At 42.1% G+C, this 22226-nt stretch overlaps 1 protein-coding gene across 3 annotated transcripts; it reads right to left on the bottom strand.

Moving 5' to 3' along the window:
* Positions 1-8044: 8044 nt before the first annotated feature.
* GJB2 (gap junction protein beta 2) lies at positions 8045-13812 on the bottom strand. 3 transcript variants are annotated; one of them, XM_045797136.2, is made up of 2 exons: positions 13590-13812; positions 8045-10101 (listed from the first exon to the last, which is right to left on the bottom strand). In XM_045797136.2, the coding sequence occupies exon 2, from the start codon at positions 10085-10087 to the stop codon at positions 9407-9409; it is 681 nt and encodes a 226-aa protein (XP_045653092.1). In that variant the 5' UTR covers positions 10088-10101; positions 13590-13812; the 3' UTR covers positions 8045-9406. The 3 variants fall into 3 exon arrangements, with proteins under 3 accessions (XP_045653092.1, XP_045653091.1, XP_045653093.1); XM_045797135.2 differs by having other exon boundaries at positions 8045-10106; positions 13590-13811; XM_045797137.2 differs by lacking the exon at positions 13590-13812 and adding an exon at positions 13286-13452 and having other exon boundaries at positions 8045-10106.
* Between the last annotated feature and the right edge of the window lie 8414 nt (positions 13813-22226).

Below are 22226 nucleotides of genomic sequence, written 5' to 3'. Positions count from 1 at the left end.
CGCTGTGCCTGATGGTGAGCTGCACTTCAATCACAGACCACAAGAAAAATATATAGAGAGAAGCTTATTACCCACAGGTCCTGAGGCATGTGCACAGCACACCTCGAGGGGCCACACAGGGAAGTCGAGGTGGGGTACAGGCAGAGAGAGAGGCAGGACCTGGGGCACATGCCTTTATTTGGGTCCATGAGTGGAATGGTTTGGGGATCCCAGGCCAAGGTTAGATTGGTCAATTCAAACCAAAAAGAGCCAGGTTTTGGTAAGCTCCATGTGGGTCTTATGTAGGGCACACAAAAAGGGAAGGCTCTGGGAGGTGGGGAGACTGTTTATCACAAGGCTGGGAAGGTCATGTCAGGAACTTACATTTACTTGTGACTCTGCGGCTGCTGTTGAGCCTGCACGTGCATGAGTGGTGAGGGTCAGCTTAAGGACCCCACAGGGCACTTGGCCAAACAAAATAGACGCTGAGGCAGCAGTACCCTGCAGTAGCTCAGCTAAACCCTTGCAGATCTCCCAGCCAATAAACAAAACATTCATTACAAAGCAGAAGGAGCCAAAAGGAAATCATTAAAAAAACCAAACAGACAACAACAACAGGTGTTCATTCTCTGTTTTTCCTAAAGACTTTGACTTTGCTACTTCTTAGAGCATTGGAGTATGTTTTTGGAAACCCAAAGGTAGTAAAAGACTCTTTTTTTTTTTGAGAGAGAGAGAGAGGGAGTTGGGGGAGGGGCAGAGGGAGAAATAGAGAGAGAATCTTAAGCAGGCTCCATGCCCAGTGTCGAGCCTAGCTTCAGGCTCCATCTCACAACCCTGAGATCATGACCTGAGCTGAAATCAAGAGTTGGACACTTAACCAACTGTGCCACCCAGGCACCTCTCAAAGGTAGTAAAAGACTCTTAAGAATGAAAATCCTATGAAAATTCTATTTATGACTTTGAATTAAGTTTGTTGTACAGCTGGAAGTTTGCTGGCTATTGGGAGAAAATTCTTCCAATCCCCCATATGCTTGTGGATATAGAGAATATGATTACTATTAACGCTTCTGCTTCTGTTTGGGATAGAAATGAAAACTAGACCAGATTACTATAATGAGTTCTAATTCATACCAGCTTTAGGAAATAAGTTGCCAGGGGAATTAGCAACAGAGGAACTTAGAGAAATGTGAGCCTTTAAGAGCTGGCCATGGGAGACTCCCACCATTTTTATCCCTATTCTTGACAATAATTTTATTCATAATATTTCACCTGGTATGGGCTACAGAAAGCACTATACATATTTTCAAGACTGGGAAAGGTTACTTGTAGCATGTCACTTGAATTTGAGGCAGAATAATTTTCTGGTATTTCTTTCCTAAATGACTTGAACAGACTTGAACATGATTGTTTTTCATAGGGCAGGGAAAGACTCAGCTGTGTGTTCAGACTTGTCCTATTAATGTTTGTGGTTAATGTATACGGGCTTAGGAATTTATTCCGGTGCATTATAGCACTATAAAGTAGGATAAAGACAGTAACAGTGTTTGATGTGTACCTGAGTTCAAAATACTTCTGAACACACTGTGATCACAATCGGTGTCTTTCAGTGGATACCATCCATTGTCTCTTGTGTTGAGAAAAGAGATCTTTCTTTTTTCACTTTAAAAAGTTATGGCAAAATATACGTAGCATTAAATTTACCGCATTAACCATTTTTAAGCACATTCACATTACCGTGCAACCATCACCACCATCCATCTCCAGAACTTATCATCATCCCAGACTGAACCTATTAACAACTCTCCCCAATCCCCTCTGCCCCCAGCCCCTGGAAACCACCATCCTACTGTCTGTCTCTATGGATTTGACGGTTCTAGGTGTCTCATAAAAGCGGAATCATACAGAATTTGCCTTTTTGTGGCTTATTTCACTGAGTTTAAGATCCTCAAGTTTCAACCATGTTGTAACATGTGTCAGAATTTCCTTCCTTTTTAGGTCAAATAATATCTCATTGTATGTATGTGCCACCTTTTGTTTATTCTTCCATCGGGGTTTCTCCCACCTTCTGACTATTGTAATACTACTATGAACATAGGTGTTCAAATATCTATTCAAATTGAGATCTCTTACTTTTGGGAAAGGCAGGGCAAATGGGAAAAAGTCATGTTTTCTTGAGTTACTGTGACTCAAAATTGCCCTAAACCCATTTTTTTCGGGTTTTGAAAAGTAGATATCACGATGAATAAGGAACCTGAGAAATTAGAGTGGATACTTCCTTACAACATAAGGAAGTAAAACCAAATAACCCTGAATCTTTAAAGATTTGCTGCACTAATATTAGATGGTGAATTAAAAAAACTTTTTTTAAAATAAGAGATTCACCTATCCACATAGATGAGTGTTGAGTAAGAAATAATCTCACCATGGCATTTATGGTCCTAGATGGTAAGATTTCAAAATCCAAGTGACAGAATACTAAGAGAAGCCTGAGGGAAAACCTAAATAAGAAACTTGTGAAAAGCCACTGACTATAATCATGAGGTTATAGAAGTTTGCTAATATTGCTTATTATACTATTTAGGAGAGGACATAGTACATGTTTGTGTGTGAGTTTTTTATGGTTACCCTAACAAAACAACAATGGCTGGATATGTACAAATTGGAAATAAAAACTCAGAGCAATGGGAGCAATGAGGTTTTTATGAGGGGGTAAATGTGGCTGTTTAGGTGTAGGCTTTTTTTTTTTTTAAAGAAAACTGGTGTTGACGGGCGCCCCCCCCCCACCCCCCCCCCCCGCCATCACTGAGGGAAGCCGCGCCCTGTAGTTACCCTTGTTGACAGCAGATGGCAGCAGAGAGAGAGGCTTTCCACATCTTTTGGGGTTCTAGTCGGGACTAAGGGCTTCTGAGAAACATCAAGGGGTAGAAAAAGTCTTTGATAAGTTATTTAGCTTCTCAAAGAAATGGAAACAGCCAAACTAAGCACTAGTCTCTGGTCTTTTTCTGGCGAAAGTCTGCCATCTTTCACGATTTAGCTTTTTGTTTCTGTGGGTCCCCAAAAGAAACGATTTCACACCCTGAACTCTTTCTGTGGTGCTTTGATGTGCCGCCGCATGCAGCTGGTTCCATACTGTACTCTTCTGTAAAGTAACCATCTCATACACATCTGTCCTCTACACTGTGACCTTTAAAATCACCTTTGCATATTCCAGGGGCTTAGAACGATGCTCTGCACACAGGAGGAGAGAATAGATGTGTTTTTAAAATGGAGAATGAAATGATAAATATTCTTAAGTATTTTTGCAAGATACTTCACAAAGTTTGTTGTAATATCCTTACTATTAAAATGAAAACTTGTGAATTAGATGCAGCTAAGTACATTTATCCTTAAAACTCCAAACTCAAGTCACATTGATAAGATGAACTGACATTGAGCTGGAAGGAAATCTTGGGTGGTTGTTCCATAGTCAACATTTTTATTGGCTTAAATAACTACAGAGAAAGCAGGCTAATTAAACTGACAGATGACATAAAGTTGGAAGGAATTGCCAATAAACTGAATACAGGGCTCAGAAAGATCTGGATGGACTAGGAGGATGAGCCAAAATCAGCAAGATGAAATTTGACAGGGAAAATGTAGAGGCCTGCGTTTAGGTTGAAAATATCCATGTGATGTGTACTACAAGGTTTGGTAGGAGGTCGGATTGGGGGAGTGGGAAGGAAAGGGGAAGGGCAGTAGTCTGAAAACTTGGAACCAGCGCAACTGTTCGTGAACAAGGCAATGGTTCAACAACTTATGGCCCATTCTATGGAATATTGTATATCTGTTAAAAAGAACACATTAGATCTATACATACTGACCTGGAAAGATTTCCAAGGCATATTATTCGATGAGAAGCTATCACAGAAAAAAAGTATGTAGGAAATGCAAAGTGGTTTTGTATGTTTGTGTGTATATAAGTATGTGCAATTGCATAGAGAAAAGACTGGAAGGATACATATGGAGAGGTTAATACTTCTGAGCAGGGCTGTGAAATGAGACATTCACGTTTGACTTTATATACTTCTGCAATTAATTTTCAATGCAAATATATTTGTATATTAATTCTGTAATTATATAAATCACCTTGGTGGTCTTGTAACTGAAGTGAGGAAAGGTGATGAGTGTTCAAAAACTCCCTTGAGTCAGTGTGTCTAGAAGAGTCGCCCCAGTGCTGGTCTTGCTGGAGTGCTGCATCTCTCTTCTGGAGGACACTGATGTACTGAAGAGTATACCCCGTGCCCTGAGGGGGCAAACTCCTGGCACTGTTACCACTGCTTGACTGCCAGAGGTTAGAGAATGTGTTTTATGTATTTAAGAGAGAGAAAGTGAGAGACAGAGCATGAGCAGAGGGGAGAGGCAGAGGGAGAGGGAGAAGTAGACTCCCACTGAGCAGGGAGCCCAATGTGGGAGTCGATGTGGGACTCAATCCCAGGACCCTGGGATCATGACCTGAGCTGAAGGCAGACGCTTAACTGACTGAGCCAGCCAGGCACCCCTGTTTTATTCTTTCTTATTTACTGGTACCTAGTAGGTTGGTACACAGTAGTTGTTTAGTATTGAATGAACGAATGAATTACCAACTGGGAAATGTGGAGCTGTGTAGCTGGAAAATAAAGTTGGGGTTGAACTTGGATCTGTTCTCAGCTATTTCAAGTTATTAAGTGGAAAATAGACTTGCTTTGGGTCCGCCAGAGGGCAGAACAGATGCTGGAGAGCTGGTGTTATAAACAGGCAGATTTCAGCACAACAATAGGGAATTCTTCTGATGGCCTCCAGCCGCACGAGGTCTGTACTACCCGCCCCTTCTCTGGCCTCATCTCTTCCCATTCTCTCCCTGACTCTGGTGTCCAGGCCTTTCTCTCTCCCTGGACGACTCTTCCCTGAGATATCCATTTGGCTTGCTTCTCCATTTACTCTAGGACTCTTAGCAGAGAGGCATTCCCTGACCACCCTATACTAAACAGCAATTCTCATTGCCGCTGGCCCTGGCTATTTCCGTTATGCACTTCTGTTTTTCTCCATTGCACTTATCTGCAGCGTATATAATCGACAGGGATGTGTTTGTAGTCTGCCTCCTTCAACATGAAGGCAGAGATTTTGTTTTGTTCGCAGTCCCAGTGCCCAGTAGTTCCTGGCACTCAGCTGGTACTCGGTAAATATTGGCTGAGTAAATGAATAATTCAAGATCCACAGGAATGGAATGGAGTGTCTCAAGCAGTCAGGATTCCTCCTTAACCCTATCAACACTGGGGAAGACGGGGAGTCCCCACGGTGTTGGCTACTAGCTTCCGGAATTAAATGCACTGAGAGAATTCTAGAAGTTCAACCCACCACACCCTTGTGTGATAGGACTGTCTGCTATTAGCCTTTGAGTATGATATGTTATCTCCCTCAGGGGCTCGGTCTCCCTCTGTTCAATAGGATAAGTACTGTCTGAAGGCTTATCAAGAATTTGCCAGGGCAGCTGTGAGGATTAAATGAGATCATATGCATAAAACATTTGGTCATAGAGACTCTAACTAGATGAATGGAAACTTTATGGCCCTGTGGACTTTTCTTTCAATAGAGCAACATAGCTGTTATCACCCTTTCTGTGCTGTGACATTTGCACCCAGCCCCTCCTCTCCCGTCTTATATGGCTAGTATCTCCTTCCTCTGTATTGTGCTTACTTCAGGCTTTGTGCAAATGTGCATTTTTTCCAGCTTCCAGTTTATCAAGCTTTGCTGGAGTCATTTCTTTCTTTCTTCTTTTTCTTTCTTTCTTTCTTTCTTTCTTTCTTTCTTTCTTTCTTTCTTTCTCTTTCTTTCTTTTTCTTTCTTCTTTCTTTTCCTTTTTCTTTTTTTTAAGATTTTATTTATTTGACAGAGAGAGACACAGCAAGAGAGGGAACACAAGCAGGGGGAGTGGGAGAGGGAGAAGCAGGCTTCCCACTGAGCAGGGATCCCGATGTGAGGCTCGATCCCAGGACCCTGGGATCATGACCTGAGCTGAAGGCAGACGCTTAACGACTGAGCCACCCAGGTGCCCCATGCTGGAGTCATTTCTATCTAAAATACCACCGATCATCTTTCCAGCTTGAGATCTACCTAATGGAAAAGAGATGGCAGTATTTTACTTAACATTTTATGACATAGAAAGCTTTTATGTGAATTATCGTATTTGGTTGCCAGTAAACTTGGGAAGTATTCAGTAAGCCCATTTTAAGATGCGAAAACCAAGGTCCAGAGAACTAAGTGAGCTCCTGCCTACCCACCATAAAACTTTCTCAGCATGTTGTCTGTTGCTGTCTAGATAACCGCTGAGGTCAGTGATAGCAGTGACGGGCAGCTCAGGCCAGACCACCCTGGAGAATGGTACCTTTGTCCTCTTGAATCGGCCCTGATTCACTCAGACCAATTGCAACCCACCTTCCAACAGTTGCATATTTGCAGAAGAGTTGAGACCATGAGTGCCAGTTTACTAATAAACCTTGTACCAGGTAGAATTAGCAGCTGGGCTGCACCCACTGCTTCATAAGCTCCCAAGGTCACACACATTGATGCTCTGCCACTGCTGAGGCCCTTCTGGAGGCTGGCCTGTGTGAGGCCAGGGAGGCTCTGGCCTTGATGCAGCCAACAGGACACAAGGTCCTTTGGCGGAATCTTTAAAAACAAACAACAAACCAACCAACCAGCAAAGCTTTTTCTTACCTATCACAAATGATAAATTTGAGCTGTATATTGAGCATTAAATTCAAGTTCAGAGTTCAAGCTCTAATTTTCAGGCATGTGGCCAGATCACTCTATAAATTCTTAAAAGTGGTCAGCAGTAATCTGTAATTACTTCGACCCAGTCTTTTAAAACCTTGAGAGTAATAATCTTCATAGCTTTTAAGAGTGAACATATCTATTTAAAAAATCATGTGCTGTTTTAACAGGCTGCATGCAGAGCACTGCGGAAGATAGCCAGGGACTATTTCTTTTCTCTTTTCTATTACTTGGATGAAAGTTGGCTGTTTCTTGTCTGCTTTTTTTTTTTTTTTAAGATTTATGTATTTTTTAGAGAGAGAAAGAGTGAGAGTGGGGGAGAGGTAGAAGGGGAGGGGGGAAAGAATCTCAAGCAGACTCCCCACTGAGCACAGAGCCTGATGCGGGGCTTGATCCCACAGCCCCGAGACTATGACCTGAGCCGAAATCAAGAGTTGGATACCCAACTGACTGAGCCACCTAGGCACCCTTGTTTTTTTGTACTCTTAAATCCATTTAAAAAGTGTGTGGTTCTCCATAAAAATATTCATAAGTATTAATGTGTAAAATGCTCTGAGGTCCTTGGGCTGAAGGCTCGTTCTACTGAATGGATGGAACCATTGTTGGCAGACTGGGGGAGAGCAGGTGAGGGCCAGGCAGGCCTTCCAGCGCCAGCACTCACACACACAGGGACAGGCTGACCTGTCAGGCTTATTTCCCATAGAATGGGCACTAAGGAAGAAAATGCAGTTTCACAAGACCGGCTTTGATTACATGCAGATATACAGAAAGAAAATCCCCTAGAAAAGACACCTTATAGAATTTTTCTAATGCCTCGGCCAAACTTCACCATGAATCACATTCTTAAGTGTCAGCTTCCATGATTCTTCTAGGAGCCAAACTGGTCACATGAACCCAACTTGGCATTCTCCAGGTTATAAATCCAGTTCACACATCATATGGCATGTGTGTTTGTCAAAAACCTGTTCGAGGTGAGCATGTGGTTGGGCAAAAATAATCTCTCCTTCTCCCTCCCCTGTCAAGCTTTCTAGTAACAGAGACTTTTCTGTAAGTGGGCAGAAGAATTCCAGAATGGTGGACAGATACCCTGGTAACTTACCCATTCGGGGTTATGAAATAGAAAATATCAACATACAAAACAGGCTATAGGTGAAATTAAAATTTGCTCTTCTATTAAAAACTGTAATAGATTTTAAATAGCTATTTTATGAATTAATTATATTTTAATATTTTAAATGATATTTGAGACATTACAAAATTATTTTAGTAACAAGCATGTAATTAAAGCTATTATTTATTATTACAAAATGTTTTTACAATGCTATTCTTGGCAACAGGAAAATGTTTACCCTCATTAAAGTATGTTGAGTACCATTTTTTGGAAACCATGTCAAGCACAATGATAATATTAGGGTTCAATTTGTCCTATAGAACTGCTAAATATTTATCTAAACTCTAGTTTCTATTTAAAAACGAAGGTCTATCAATTCTATTTTCAGTTAAGAAAACTGGATGCTGAAGAGGGAAGCAAACAAACTTTTGAAGTAGATGAAACTCATTTTTAATCATCAGAATTTAGAGTCTAGTCTTTCTATCTGTTCTTTAAAAATGGTAACTACCCCTCCCCCCATTTTGTTCTGCACCTTTAAATTGTACTGTGGCAATAAAATATTCCCAAGCAACCTCTTTAAATCAGTGTTCCTACCATTTACCACAGTAATGGAAAAGGCAAACACTGTGAAGGAAAGAGGGTGTCTTGAGCCAGCCTGTAGTTGGTAGTAGTTGGTGGTCCAACCGGTCCATATTTTTCTTGCAAAATTACACCTGAATTTTGGAAATGAGGCCCTTTGCTATTATAAGCCATCACTAAGTACTTCTAGGTGTTTTCACGTGTGAGAGGCTGAAATGCTTTCATGTGCTACGTACCACAGTTAATACAGCAAACACCTTCTCAGGCACAGCAAATTATTCAAAACTGAAAGGCTGTATTTTAAATTCAATGATAGTATCTAATTGTACACATATCATAATCTGAGCCTTTGAAATAGGAGGAACATCTAATGGTTTCAGAGCGTCTTGCAGATCAAAAGAACTTATCCCATTTTAAAGTTTTCACTTAAAAAAAAAGCGTGAGAGTTTGAAGCATTAGATAACCCTGCCCGTTGTTAGAGACTAAAACTTCCCAAGCGAATAAAAGAATCAAGAATCTCTATGTTCACCTTTAATTCGGGGAACATGGCCAAGGGAGCCCTAAGGGGATCAATCCAAACTTCTCAGCGTCCTCTTAAGAACTTGGCGTTTCTCTCCTTTCCTCAAAGAAAGAGAAACAAACGCTGATGTCCTTTATTTAAAATCTGAGAGTACCTACACCCACAAACTCTACCAGCATGGGGTTTTACTGGAACTAATTGTAGTAAAAATCAGTATAGGCATAGAATTATGCCTTTGTTTTCAAGCTTTAGGAGAGTAAAGCTCTGTTGGAGGCATCTGGAATTTCACTGAGATCTAGAGCAGTTTCAAATGGTTGCATTTAAGACAAGAATCTTGATCTTGGGAAATGCTGGTGACCGTGCCTTGACAGCAAAGCACCCATGCCTCATCCTTTTCACTATCTTTTATTCACTAGCTGGGTAATGTGTTAAACTGGTTTTTTCGACTTTCCGGAACAATATCTAATTAGCAAATAACACAATTCAGTGACATTCAGCAGTATGCAAATTCCAGACACTGCAATCATGAAAACCGTAAAGACAGTCTTTTCCGTGGGCCTGGAAACAAAGCAGTCCACTGTATTGGGACAAGGCCACGCATTGCATTTCACCAAACGCTGCATGGAGAACCCATCATACATGATATAGAAGACGTACATGAAGACAGCTTCGAAGATGACCCGGAAGAAGATGCTGCTGGTGTAGGTCCACCACAGTGACCCTTCAATGCGGACCTTCTGGCTTTTGATCTCTTCGATGTCTTTAAATTCACTCTTTATCTCTCCCTTAATGAACTTCCTTTTCTTCTCGTGTCTCCGGTAGGCAACATGCATGGCCACCAAGAGAGCTGGTGTGGACACAAAGATCAACTGGAGAGCCCAGAGGCGGATGTGAGAGATAGGGAAATAGTGATCATAGCACACATTTTTGCACCCAGGCTGTAGAGTGTTGCAGACAAAATCGGCTTGCTCATCTCCCCATACTTCCTTTGCAGCTACCACAAGGATCATAATGCGAAAAATGAAGAGGACCGTGAGCCAGATTTTCCCAATACTGGTGGAGTGTTTATTGACACCCCCCAGAATAGTCTGTAGTGTGCTCCAATCCATCTTCTCTGGGCGGTCTGCACTGGAAAAGACAAAGAGAACACAATACAGGAGTGACTAGTCAGGGCAGAATTTGGGAGAGTTCTCTGGGTCCCAGGTAAGTCAGCAGTCTTAAATCACTTCTTGAGCAAACACCAACTCTTACACAACCTCACCAAAAAAGGTGAAAACAAAACCAACCTAGTTTGCCATAGGATTAGATGTATAGTTCCCAAACTACCTGGAACGTGTTTGTATGTGTTCTCTAATAAAGAGTAGCTTATTCACCTGAATAATTCACCCAATGTTTAGCACATAATAAAGATTTGGGGGGGTGGGGGAGGAGCACCACAAGCAAAAGTACTCACCAACTTAAAGGCACTAATTAGCGCTGACCCAACTCTCTGCACTCTCTGCAGACTCTGCTTGAGTTACTCAGCACTCGATCAGCACTCGGCTGTTGCACCTGTCTGTCAGCTTCAAGTTTTGGACGGTCCCACTGGGACTGATACTAGCTGAGGCCAGCCTTCCCTTAAAGGCCAATGGGACATCTCCCTACAGAGCCTCTTTCTTTTCTTTCTTTCTTTTTTTCTTTTTTTCTTTCTTTCTTTCTTTCTCTTTCTTTCTTTCTGATTTTATTTATTTATCTGACAGAAAGAGAGAGAGAGAGCACAAGCAGGGGAGCAGCAGAGGGAGAGGGGGAAGCAGGCTCTCCGCTGAGCAGGGAACCCAAAGCAGTGCTCGATCCCAGGACCCTGGGACCATGACCTGAGAGGAAGGCAGACAATTAACTGACTGAGCCACCCAGGCACACTTGAGCCACTTTCCTTAAAAGTATTTCAGTTCACTTTCATGGACTTGGGATGTAGCAGTGAAATGACTGATACCAATGGTAAAGTTTATATTGAAGGCACTCCCAAGTTAACATTTCACAAAAGGCTTCATTTCCTTTTTACATAAAAAGGAGCAGGTTAGAATCTGTCTGTCCACAGAGCAAAGTCACTCTGCATGGATTTTGGCATACTTTTTGTGTACGGATTGGTGGTCCTCACTGCCATGCTGGGACTGATTGCTCAGTTAGTTCTGAGGGATATCTCTTTGGTAATTATTGTAACTGTACATTTTTATTGTGGGTTCTAGTCTTAATTTAGAAGTGTTTCTAAAGAGGCACGCTAAGAAAAATGACAGAAAATCTAACTCGGTGATTTCCCCCATCACTGGCCCTAAAGGGTGAGTCACTGTATTGAAGTTCAGAACCAAAGCCTGCTGGGGTAACGTACTACTCATTGAAAAGGGATTTGGAGAAGCCTGTGGATCAATCTTTCATGAGCCAGTGGCCTTCTCTTCATCCCAGGATATGAGGTGTCTTCATTTATTCATGGTTGCACCCCGTCTGTCTCAATCAACCCTTCTTGTAAACAGGATTCCACCTCTCTACAATTCTGGTGAGTGATCTGTTTTCCACCCCTTCTAAGCTGTTAGTGAATCCTTCTTGTTCTCTTACGTTAAATGCTCTCCTCATTTTGAGCAAGTTGGGTCCTGTTTCCTGATGGACTTCCTAAGCAGGCTTGGAACGAACACCTTTCATCACTGTGCCTCATCTTGGGCTCTGTTGTGGGGCACCAAGGTCTGGCTGAAGCCATCCAATGCCACCTTGGCCAGAGGAGGCAGAAGAGACATGGAGAAGAGTCACAGACAGGACAACTATGTAAGATTGAAATGTGCTTGAGAAACATTTAGCCCTACTCAGCTTGACAAAGAGGCACATCAACTGGAAGAAACCGGGGTCTAGCCCCAGTTCAGCCCTGACTCTTCAGACACAGACTGTCTGGGAGGTCCTTCGGTGAACCAAAATTCATCTTTTAACCAAACAATTTTTTGAAATTTAGACAGTCCAGTTCCTCATTGGCACTTACCAACTGGAAAGCAGAACACTTACTGAAATAAACTGTCCATGGTTTAATTCAATACATCTGGCTAAAGTCTAGGGGTGGGGCTTATGCCTTTGCCTCTTCCAGACTACCAAAGATCACACACTCTTCTATAACCCAGTGCAATCATCATCAGTTGAGAAAAATTCAGTCCTAAGTAAACCCTATATTGTTGTTGTTTTTTAAAGCTCTTGGTTGAGTTGCAACTACCTGTTTTAAAAATCCTTTTAGGAAGAGGAGCAAATTAAAATTTGCTCTCCAGATGAGATGGGGTAATAGCTCAAGATGGACTAACCAAGCAGGCTGGAATTGCTCTCAATATTCAAATCATGCAGGGAGCTGCTTTCCTGCCTTTCCTGACCCCACAGATGGGTCATGGGCAGGCTCCTACCTGGCCCACACCACCTGTAATTGTTTGGAATTCTGCCCGCAGCGAGTTGAGGAGCTGGTCTGTTCTTTAGGGAAGGCACTGGGTGAATCACCAGGTTGCAGAAAAGGCAAAAGGAATTCTTTACACATTCACTTCTCAATCCTTACTTTTTGGTTGGCCGACCTCTCACAGAGCGCCCCCACCCGCTCACAGGTGTCTGTAATCGCGCCCGACTGAGCGCACTAGTTCTGAAAGAGACTCAAAGGTCTAATGGAAACATGGCTGTCACCAAACATCTCAAGACAGAGTCACAAGTAAATGGTCAGGGTCATACAGGTCCGCGTGTCAGAAAACTGAAAGACACACACCATTTACACTTACTTCCCCCCTCCACTGAGGGAACATCGAAGGGCTAAAGCAACCACCCTAAAGAACATGTTTCTCAGCTGCACACTACCACATTTGTAAACAAAAGTCCTAAAGCTTTCCTTCCAGCTGGAAAAAGCCCACCTGGAGATAAACGTTCTTGATTGCTTAGGAAAAAGAGAAGCAACCAAACTCTTAACTCAGATTAAAGCGGCGGTCTGGGTCTCTAGGCAGGGAGTTCTAGTTAATCTCTGCCGGACCTCGACCTGAGCGATTTTCTTTGCAAAGGCAGGGCGAGGAGGTAAAGGTCAGTTTCCTCCCGTGAAGGCTTCCTGCTTAACAAACGAAATTGATTTTTCTTCAGGAAATAAGCCTTCAGCCAATTAAAAACTTCTAGTGGCTGCAGTTAAAGCAACCCGGCGGCTGTGCGAGAATTTCCCCGGAGGAATATTATTGACAATCGATCACGCCGAGGTCGAACTGTCTCCAGCTGGCTGGCTTCCCCTCCCCCGCCCTGCGCGCCGAACCCGATCGCTGCCTCCGGGGTTCTGTTACCACGTCCCCGTCCCAGGCGCGCCGCTGCAAATCCGGCCGGAACAGCTCGATTCGAATTTCAGAACTCGGCCGAAGAAACTCCCTTTCCAGAAGTTCGCTCTCGCCCCTGGCCCTCCGCCCCAGGTCCGCTGTCGCTACTGCCCGGGATAAGGACGGTGCAGGAGCCTCAGGGCAAGCCGGGTCCAGCTGGGGGGATCCGGGTTCCCCGGACGCGGCCAGGTCCCCCAGTCCTGGCCGTCCCGGGTTTCCCCAGCCCAGGCCGTCCCGGGGCGCTGAGGGTCGGGCCCCGGCTGCGCGGCCTCACCTGTGCAGGAAGGAGAGCTCCGCGAGACCGCGGGAGGCGGCTGTGCGCTCCCGCGGGGTCTGGGCTGGTGCTGGCCGGGGCCGCCTCGGCGCTCGCTGTAGGCTGCGGCGCCGCCGACTGGCTGGGAGTCCGGGAGAGCGGAGCGCGCCGGGCGCGTCGGGTCTTCAACACCTGCCTGCCCCTGCGACGCCTTTTAACCGCACCCCACACTCCGCCTCTTCCCTGAAGCTATTTAGAAAGTTACGGAGGGGGCGGCTCCTCGCTGCCCAAGCCGCCCCCAGTGCTGCGGGCGGGGCGCGCAGGGCCTCCCCTGTAGCCAGACCTTCCCCGGGATCTGGATCCCTCGATCGCCCCTCGAGGTACCGGAGATCCTGGGCCCTGTAGTGCCCCAAGCACCCCGGAGCGCCTGGATTCCCCTGGGTCTCCAAGCGCCCTGGGCCCCCCTCGCCACCCCAGCCCCACCGCGCGGGGTCAGAGCAGGCGGAGGCTGAGCCTAGTGACCTGAGGAGGTTGTAAAGCCCAGGCCCCGGCTCCCGGCGTTTTGGGGATGGGTGGGGTTAAAGGATAGTTGCTGTTGCTGTTATTGTTATTTCTACTTGGACTAGTTCAACAGTACTATTGTATTTAAAGCTTTGCATATATATTTTTAATTATTAGAAAAACAGACGTTCCCAAAGATTTGAAGATTTCAGTTCAGGCCGCGGAGGTTCCAGTTCCTTGCGAGGTTCTCCGCTGCAGCGCGGCTGTTCCCTCGGAATTTGGGTTCAGAGGGGCGAGAGGGTGGGGCCACCAGGGCTGGTCGAGTTCCTGCTTCTTTCTCCCCCCAAAGGCAAACTCAGCCAACACCTCCTTGAATTCTCTTTCTGATTCGACCACTTTCAACAATATGCCAAGGACTAGGTGTTGGAGGTGGGTGGTGGTGGTGGTGGGGGCAGCACAAGTTTGGCTCTTGCCAAGGCTGGCACGGGGTTTCTCTGCGGGTCCTGGATGTGGCTGTCCAGCCGTCTGCACCGCGGCCGAGGGTGCTCCACCTGGGCTCTGCCCGCTTCCTCCTTCCTTCCACAGTTGGGAAATCACAAGGCAGTTATTCAATTTGGGGTGGGGGAGACCCAGATTATTCAGAAAGAAAAAAGTAGGAATGAAGTCTACAGTCCCCCCCCCTCCCCCTGCACACACACACCATGAAAGGGGAGCACGGATAGGCTTTCTGGAGAAGATCCTGGGTTGCCCAGTTCTTTTGGAAGCTTGATCTCGGATTATGAGGTCTCATTGTCCACATTTGGTTGGGTATTTTGATGTCTCGAGATGCAGTGAATGGAGAATTAAAACTGCTAGAGCAGGCCAGGCCACGTTGGGGCAGGAGTGTCGAGCTTCCGTGGCTGTTACCTGCTCAGGTAACTTGGTTCATGATTCCTGCAAAGAGCAGCCAGTGTGGAAGCGCAGGCATGCTCGCGCTCATGCTCACCTTTCCTTAGGTCAGTTTTATGTGAAACAATGGTCATGATTCATCCTGATAGAGCAGATCTGGCTTCAGAAAGGGATTTCCCATGATTGCAACCATTAGTGTGAAAGCATTGAGTTTTCCTCGTAAAACTGGCGCGCCATTGCCATAGGCCAACGTGAATTTTCCCTCGTGGTTACTACCCCACCTTCCAGCTCTAAGTCTTGGTCTATGAGGGAGTGTCTGTTCACGAAGAGACAAAGCCCCAAGCGCTGCCGAAAGCCCTTAAATGGCCCATCCGAGAGACGTGCTGAATCGGCTTTTTAGACGTTACAAGGCAAAGCCGGGTGGGGTAGAGGAACCTCCTGGGTCTAAGCACACATCAGAGTTGAGGTGGGAGGTGTCAGGGAATGGATAGTGTGGAGCTGGCCGATAGGCCCCTCCCTTCGTTTTTTCCCCGGGGCAGCAGGGGCAGCGCTGTTTAGAACTCTTGTTTGGGCTGGAATGAAGGAAGGGTCTAGAACGTAGGAAGCTTGCTGGTAAAGATGGTTTGGAGATCCAAAGTTGACTCACTTTCCCCCATTGAGAAATTTCACTTTAGGTTTTAGTGTCTGTTTCCTGATTATAGGTTGCTGTTCAGCTTCCTTTTCCGTGTTTTCCGGGACTTATTCTCCTGATTTGCATAATTAGTGTGTGGCTAACTGTATATCACAGCTGCTCCTATTTGGGGCTAAATAGCTAGACTTCCTACAGCTCTTAAGTCTTAACCTGAATTTGTTCTGTTTTGTGTGATTTGTGTTGTTTTTCTGTGTGTTGGTCTTTCCTTCCTTACCAGACTTGGATTCCCCTAAGACAGAAAACCTTAAATATATGTTTTTGTGTCCTCCAGGGTAGAGGAGGAAGAGAAGAAGAGGTAAGATGGAAAAAGGGTCTCAAGTTTGGATATTTGAAGTTATTTCCACATGAACTTAAACATATATACAATTAGCAGATCAAAGCACAAATTAATATTTTTGTAAACTCTGTAATCATTTTGTGAATAGCATAACCATATTGCTGGCTTTTTTCTTTTTGGTTAAAAGCATCATTTTGTTAAAGGTGAACATTGAAAATAAGCCTTAATTTTGTTACCCTGTTTTCACGTCTTCATCTTTGAACATACCAGCCCCTAGAGAAAGCTCTGCCCTCTTCCCAGCACCACAGAACATGGCAGGTGCTCAGGGTGAGCCTGCTGCTTGACTGGCCTACCTTTGTCTTATTAATTTGTAGGCACTGAACAATATAGGGAATATTTTTTGACTTGGTTTTATGGAAAAAAACTCTGGCGTCTCCTGATCTGGTCTTGAATGAAGCAATTCCCAGGAAAAATCAGGCACTTATTGAGTAGCTATTGATGATTAACTGTGAAGAGCTGTTATAGCCACACCTTGTCACTTTGGAGTGTCAAACGTACATACGACTTGTATTTTTATGTGCATGCTTAGTAGCAAGCCGGCAAATCCCAGGTGTTTATAATTGAGTTGAACTTTTTTGCAAGTATTTAAAGTGATGCAGTTGTCAGGTTATAAGGTGAAATGTTAATATTTAAAGCTATTTGGCATTTTAATTTGACAGGTGTTGTATAAATAAACCAGAAAGAAGTTGCTCCTGTGTTAAAAATCAGTGTGAGAAAAATGATATTTCTTAACATATTTTAATGGATGATTGCTTGCCAGCTGCCTAATGGGGCAGCCCCTTGGATTCCCTCTGGGAAGGATGATCTGAATCTACATAAAAATGTCTCAGTTAAATTTCTGATTCACAAATCATATGTAGGAGATAGCAGAAAATATTTCAGGACAAGAAGAGTCTTGTGAGAGAATGGAGCCCCTGTCCTAACCCTTGGCAGTTTCAGAGCAAGTTAGAATCATTGAATGTCTCTTAGCTGTTAGTTATTAGAGCCATTAGCTACTGAGACCATCTACTTTCTTGACTTTACTGTTGAAATATTAATCATATTAATAATTGGCAAAAAATCCAGAAAGTTCAGCCTTCCTCAAAATTGCAGTTGGAAACTGAAGATATAATGAACCCTTGGCATATCTGGGTAATTAATAACAACTTACATATAATAATATAATTTAAAAGCAGGAGTGGTCCCAGTGTGAGCCTTTGACATTTTTGTGAGTAATTATTATAGGAGAACACCATTTCATTATGATTTCTTTCTGCATCACTGACCCATGCCCTCATTTATGTATCATAAAAATTGTTAGTCAAATCACTTAGGGAAAAAATCAGTTGTTACATCCAAAGAGTTAAAAAAAGTGAAAAGATTTCAGACTTCAAAAATGTAATTGTTCTTTTCTTCACTTTCAAATTAAAGGCATCTCATAAAAATTCCAGCTTTTGAGTTGTGATTACAACTGTTATAAGCCTTTCCATTTTCCTCATTCTATTCTTATATTCACACATAAAATATTTTGGGGAAAAGTCATGCTGTTGGATGTGTCTCAGTGGCAAAGCAGTGGTTTTGCTGGATGAGCATATGCTCTTATTTGCAAAAACATCAGTGTAGCTTTTTTATGATTATTTAAGCAGACAGTGGAGCAATTACAAAGATACTTCCAAATGTATTCGTATCAAAAGCACATGTTGGTCAGAAAGGAATTGAAAGCTATAACTCCCTAGGCAAACTGGTAGAGAAAATTTACATCTAGTGAATATAAAAATTACACTCTGTAAGCTGTGGTGACTTGTCGAAATGGAAATTCTGTATCATTCCCAAAGGAATAGAAGAGATTTCTACATTTTAGTTTGTGTTACAACAACATCATGTTATATATCATCTTAAAGAGCTTTTGAAATAAGTTAGGGTACAGTAAAGACTCACGAGTTGCATTAGTAAAAATAATGCAAACAGGCATAGGTTTGACAAAGGGACTATATAGAGAGATTCCTTGCTTACATTGTATTTGATAGGCCACATCAGCTTTCTGTGAAATGCTAGTCAGGATGTCCTGAATTTAAATTTGTCACTCTCTGGAAACCACTGATTACATGGTCAGTTTCCTCCTGAGGTCCCAGTCAGGTGGATGTTCTCTGACTTGGAAATTTCCTCTTCTGGAATTGGATATGAAGTCTTTGGTCTTAGAATTCAGAGCTGGGCTTGCATGTTAGCTATTAACTTAAACTTCTTAAACTGTTTCAGAGCCATTTCTACTTTGGGGGAAGAAGCACATATTGGTGTGTAGAGTTCTCTGATTTAACCTCATGCTTAAAAAAATTTCTGCGCCAGGGGAAAAAAGGCACTTGCAATACCCAGAGGGTACAGTAGATGGCGCTGGGAAGACTTGCGGGGAAGTTTTTGGAAATTGCACATACTTGGAAGATGTGGGAGAAAATTGGATAATCTTTCCTTCTAGTCTAGTGTTGCTTGTCCTGGGAAAGAAATTTCTTTCCTCCCCCCCCAATTAAATTAAATAGAACAGAATAGAAAATATCAGAATGAATTGCTCTTAGTAAGGGTTAAATAACATTCTATGAAATACTTCATGAAATATTTCCTGTTTTCATACTCATATAGTCATGTGTGTACTGGACTCAATGTAAAATGTACTTCTTGCTGTAGATCTCTGTCACAACAAGTTGGAGAGTCGCTGTTCTATTCCATTTCCAGGGCAACAAACAAATCACTGTGGCTTAGGTGAAGTGGTGTTGATAACTGAGAGGAGAAATAGCTAGGCCCTAAAAGCAGCCTCCTAGCTCTGCTATACCTTTTTTGAGTTCAAAGCCCAGTGATCCCAGAAACTCCGAGCTGACAAGAGTTACTGGTGGTTGGGTTGCTTAAGAACTGTAGTTCAGGCTGGTAAATGACCTCCTTCCATTAGACTTGTTTCTCCAGTGCTCTCTTTCCTATCTGAGTATGCTGTATGAATGATGCCCCTCTCCAATCTGGGTATGTTGGGTTCACGGGATGGTTGAGAAGCAAGAGAAACATTTGGTTAGGTCTTTTACTAACTTAACAAAATTATTTGTCATATATATATATATTTTAAAAAAAGATTTGTTTATTTTAGAGATAAAGAGAGTGCATTAACTGAGGGGGGTGCATGGAGGGCATGGGGAGGAGCAGAGGGAGAGAGAGAGGGGAACCAGACACCCTGCTTAGTGGGGAGCCTCATCTCACGACCCTAAGATCATAACCTGAGCCAAAACCAAGAGTCAGACGCTTAACTGACTGAGCCACCCAGGTGCCCCATGGATTAGTCTTTTTAATAGATTATGTATTTAAAGAACCAGATGGAGACTTTTAATGTCAAAAGTATGGATTGATCATAAAAGACATAATGTTTATTGTCTCTGGGAAAGAGGAGACAATAAACATTATGTCTTTTATGATTTTTTTACCATCTTTGAAATAAATCAGTGATGGTGAGGAATTTAGAGTACTAGGCTCTTCTCTTTAGTGATATGTGGGTTCCTGTGTGTACTGTGTACCATTAGTGGAGATGGTATTGGTTAATCTGGAGGATCTTAGTATCATTGTCGCAATCATGTGATTGGGAAACATTCATTTTTTTCTTATAGGCTTTATCATATTGCATACAAGATTATTAGGTGGATAGGCCTTGGAAAGACACAATCGCTGCATATAATTCACCAAAAAAACCCAAAATAGACTGTTGCAAATGTAACATATCTGAATGACTAATTTAGCATGTGTAATTGACACACAAAAACACATAAACATAAATGAAAGGATCTCTGGGAATAATACAGTGCAAAGGTCATTGTGTTAATCATTTATCCAGAACTTGATATCTTAAAGTAAGCCAAATGTTTCATGTTTATTTTATTGCATAACTCTTTGAGGAAAGTATTTTTAATTTTGTTCTACAGATGTGAAAACTGAGTCTTAAGAATGAAGACATTTAAAAAACAATGAGGTAACCATTTTTTACTTGTTTCTTTCGTGTCTTTTCAGAATTTATATATATGAAGGTGATATGAATCTATATGTGACTTAAATCTATATGAATATAGATGACTTTTCTTCCCTCTTTTATACAAAAGGTAGAGCATTGTACACCCTATTTTACACTTTGCTTTTTTCACTTAATATACGAGGGGAATGTTATTATACAAATAAATAAAGAGTTTCCTCATTCTTTCACATATCTTCATAGTATTCCTTATATGATTACATAACAATTTAATTAAAAATCATTTAATAATAGCCATTTGAATTGTTTCCAACTTTTGCTACTACAAACAGCGTTATGGCTTCTGCTTCCAATTAGAATATAGAATGCACAATACTATTAATCCTATGGTAACAATAACAAAAACCCTGCTAAAATGAAAGTCTATGGCAATTGTCAAAGAACAGTGGGCAAATTAAACTTTGTTGAACTGACTTAAAGAAAGTGATGGTGAGCAGAGAGCCACAACTGTTTTCATTTCTGCAGGAAAGCTCCTGGTTTGTGGAGAAACAGATCTCTTATAGATGAAGATACTTTATAGAGTTGAGAAAAAACAGTCAGGACACCAATAACAGTGTGGGTTGCCAGATAGATTGGAATTTAGAAGTGCCTCAAATGCAAAAATAAATAGCTTGGCTTAATAATCAACCTCCCCCATCCTCACCTCCACCCCTGCCCCCAGTGTTACTGCAAAAGTATCAGTGCAGACAAGGCTGGAAAACAGAGAATTACACAATTTCAGTGTTTGAATTTCAAAATGAGCCAAGACTATATGATGCCTGTGTCTCAACCTCCTCCTAGCTCAAACAATGACAAGATGGAAGAGACTTGTGCTTCACAGTGGATGTGTAGGAAACTGAGGTTGAGCTGAATGGCAAAGTGAAATGTCCTTGTTTCCATCAGATATCAGAGGTACACTCAATTTAATTAACACTATAGCACAGTCCCAGATCAATTTGACTCTTGATGAAATCTGAATGATCAAATCCTCATTCTAGCCACCTGTCAGAGAAAAAGACTTGCACTCACTGGAAAAACAAAAACAGAACACCCCTGGAAATTCTTTTATGTGAAAAATCAGCATTAAGTAAAAAATTACAAGGCGTGTGAAGAAACAGGAAAATGAGACCCATAATCAGAAGAAGAAACAACAGTCAATAGAAGCAGACTCACAAGTAGGTTGAATGGTAAAAAGACATGGAAATATATATATAATGCAAACCCAAATCATAGGGAAACTAGAGTGACTACACCATGCAACATTTACCTCAAAACAAGGAGATTAACAGAATTAAAGAGACAAATTAAAAAGACAAATTAAATGGCAAAGGGGTCATTTCATCAAGAAGACATCAATCGTAAATGTGTATGCACTAAATAACAGAGCTCTAAAATAACGTAAGGCAAAATTGAAAGCACCAAAGAGAGAAATGACCAAATCCATATTAATAGAATAACTGAGCAATTGATAGATCATTATACAAAAATCTGCAAGGATATAGAAGATCAAAACAATACAATCAACCAACTTGATCTCATTTACCTTTATAGAACACTAAGTCCTGCATAATATACATTTTTTTCAAGTGCACATGAATGTTAGCTAAGAGAAAACATGCTGAACTATGAAACATGTCTCAATAAATTTTGAAGAATAGAATTCACACAGAGTATATTTTCTGAACTTTGCATAATTAGTTACCTATCTATCATCTATCTATATCTATCATCTATCATCTATCTATCTATCATCTATCTATCTATCTATCTATCTATCTATCATCTATCTATCTATCATCTATCTATCTGTCTATCTATCATCATCATCATCTCTATATCTCTATCTTGATCTATCTATCTACCTACCTACCTATCCATATTTGGTATTTTCTATATCAAATATTTGGAAATTAAACAACACATAAATGAGTAAAAGAAGAAATCATAAGAGACCTTTCAAATAAATAAAATGAATGAAAATGAAAAACATCAAAATTTGTGGGATATACCTGAAGCAGTGCTAAGAGACAAATTTTTACTTTAAGTGTATATATTAGAAAAAGAAGAAAAGTTTAAAATTGATTATCTACGTTTCTACCTTAAGAAGCTTGAAAAAAAGAAAAAATGAAGCACGGAAAAAATAATAAAAAAATCAATGGATTAGAAAACAAATGATAGAGGGGGACCTTGGTGGCTCAGTCAATTGGGTGTCTGCCTTCAGCTCAGGTCATG

The sequence above is a fragment of the Ursus americanus genome, chromosome 10 (genome assembly GCF_024610735.1).
Source record: "Ursus americanus isolate L20-20 chromosome 10, mUrsAme1.1.p, whole genome shotgun sequence".
NCBI classification, from domain to species: Eukaryota; Metazoa; Chordata; class Mammalia; order Carnivora; family Ursidae; genus Ursus; species Ursus americanus.
Note: the sequence above shows the minus strand (reverse complement) of the source record. Positions and strands in the feature narration are given on the sequence as shown.

Coding starts and splice junctions, on each gene's coding strand:
- GJB2 (XM_045797136.2), bottom strand. CDS start 10,087: ATGGATTGGAGCACACTACAGACTATTCTGGGGGGTGTCAATAAACAC.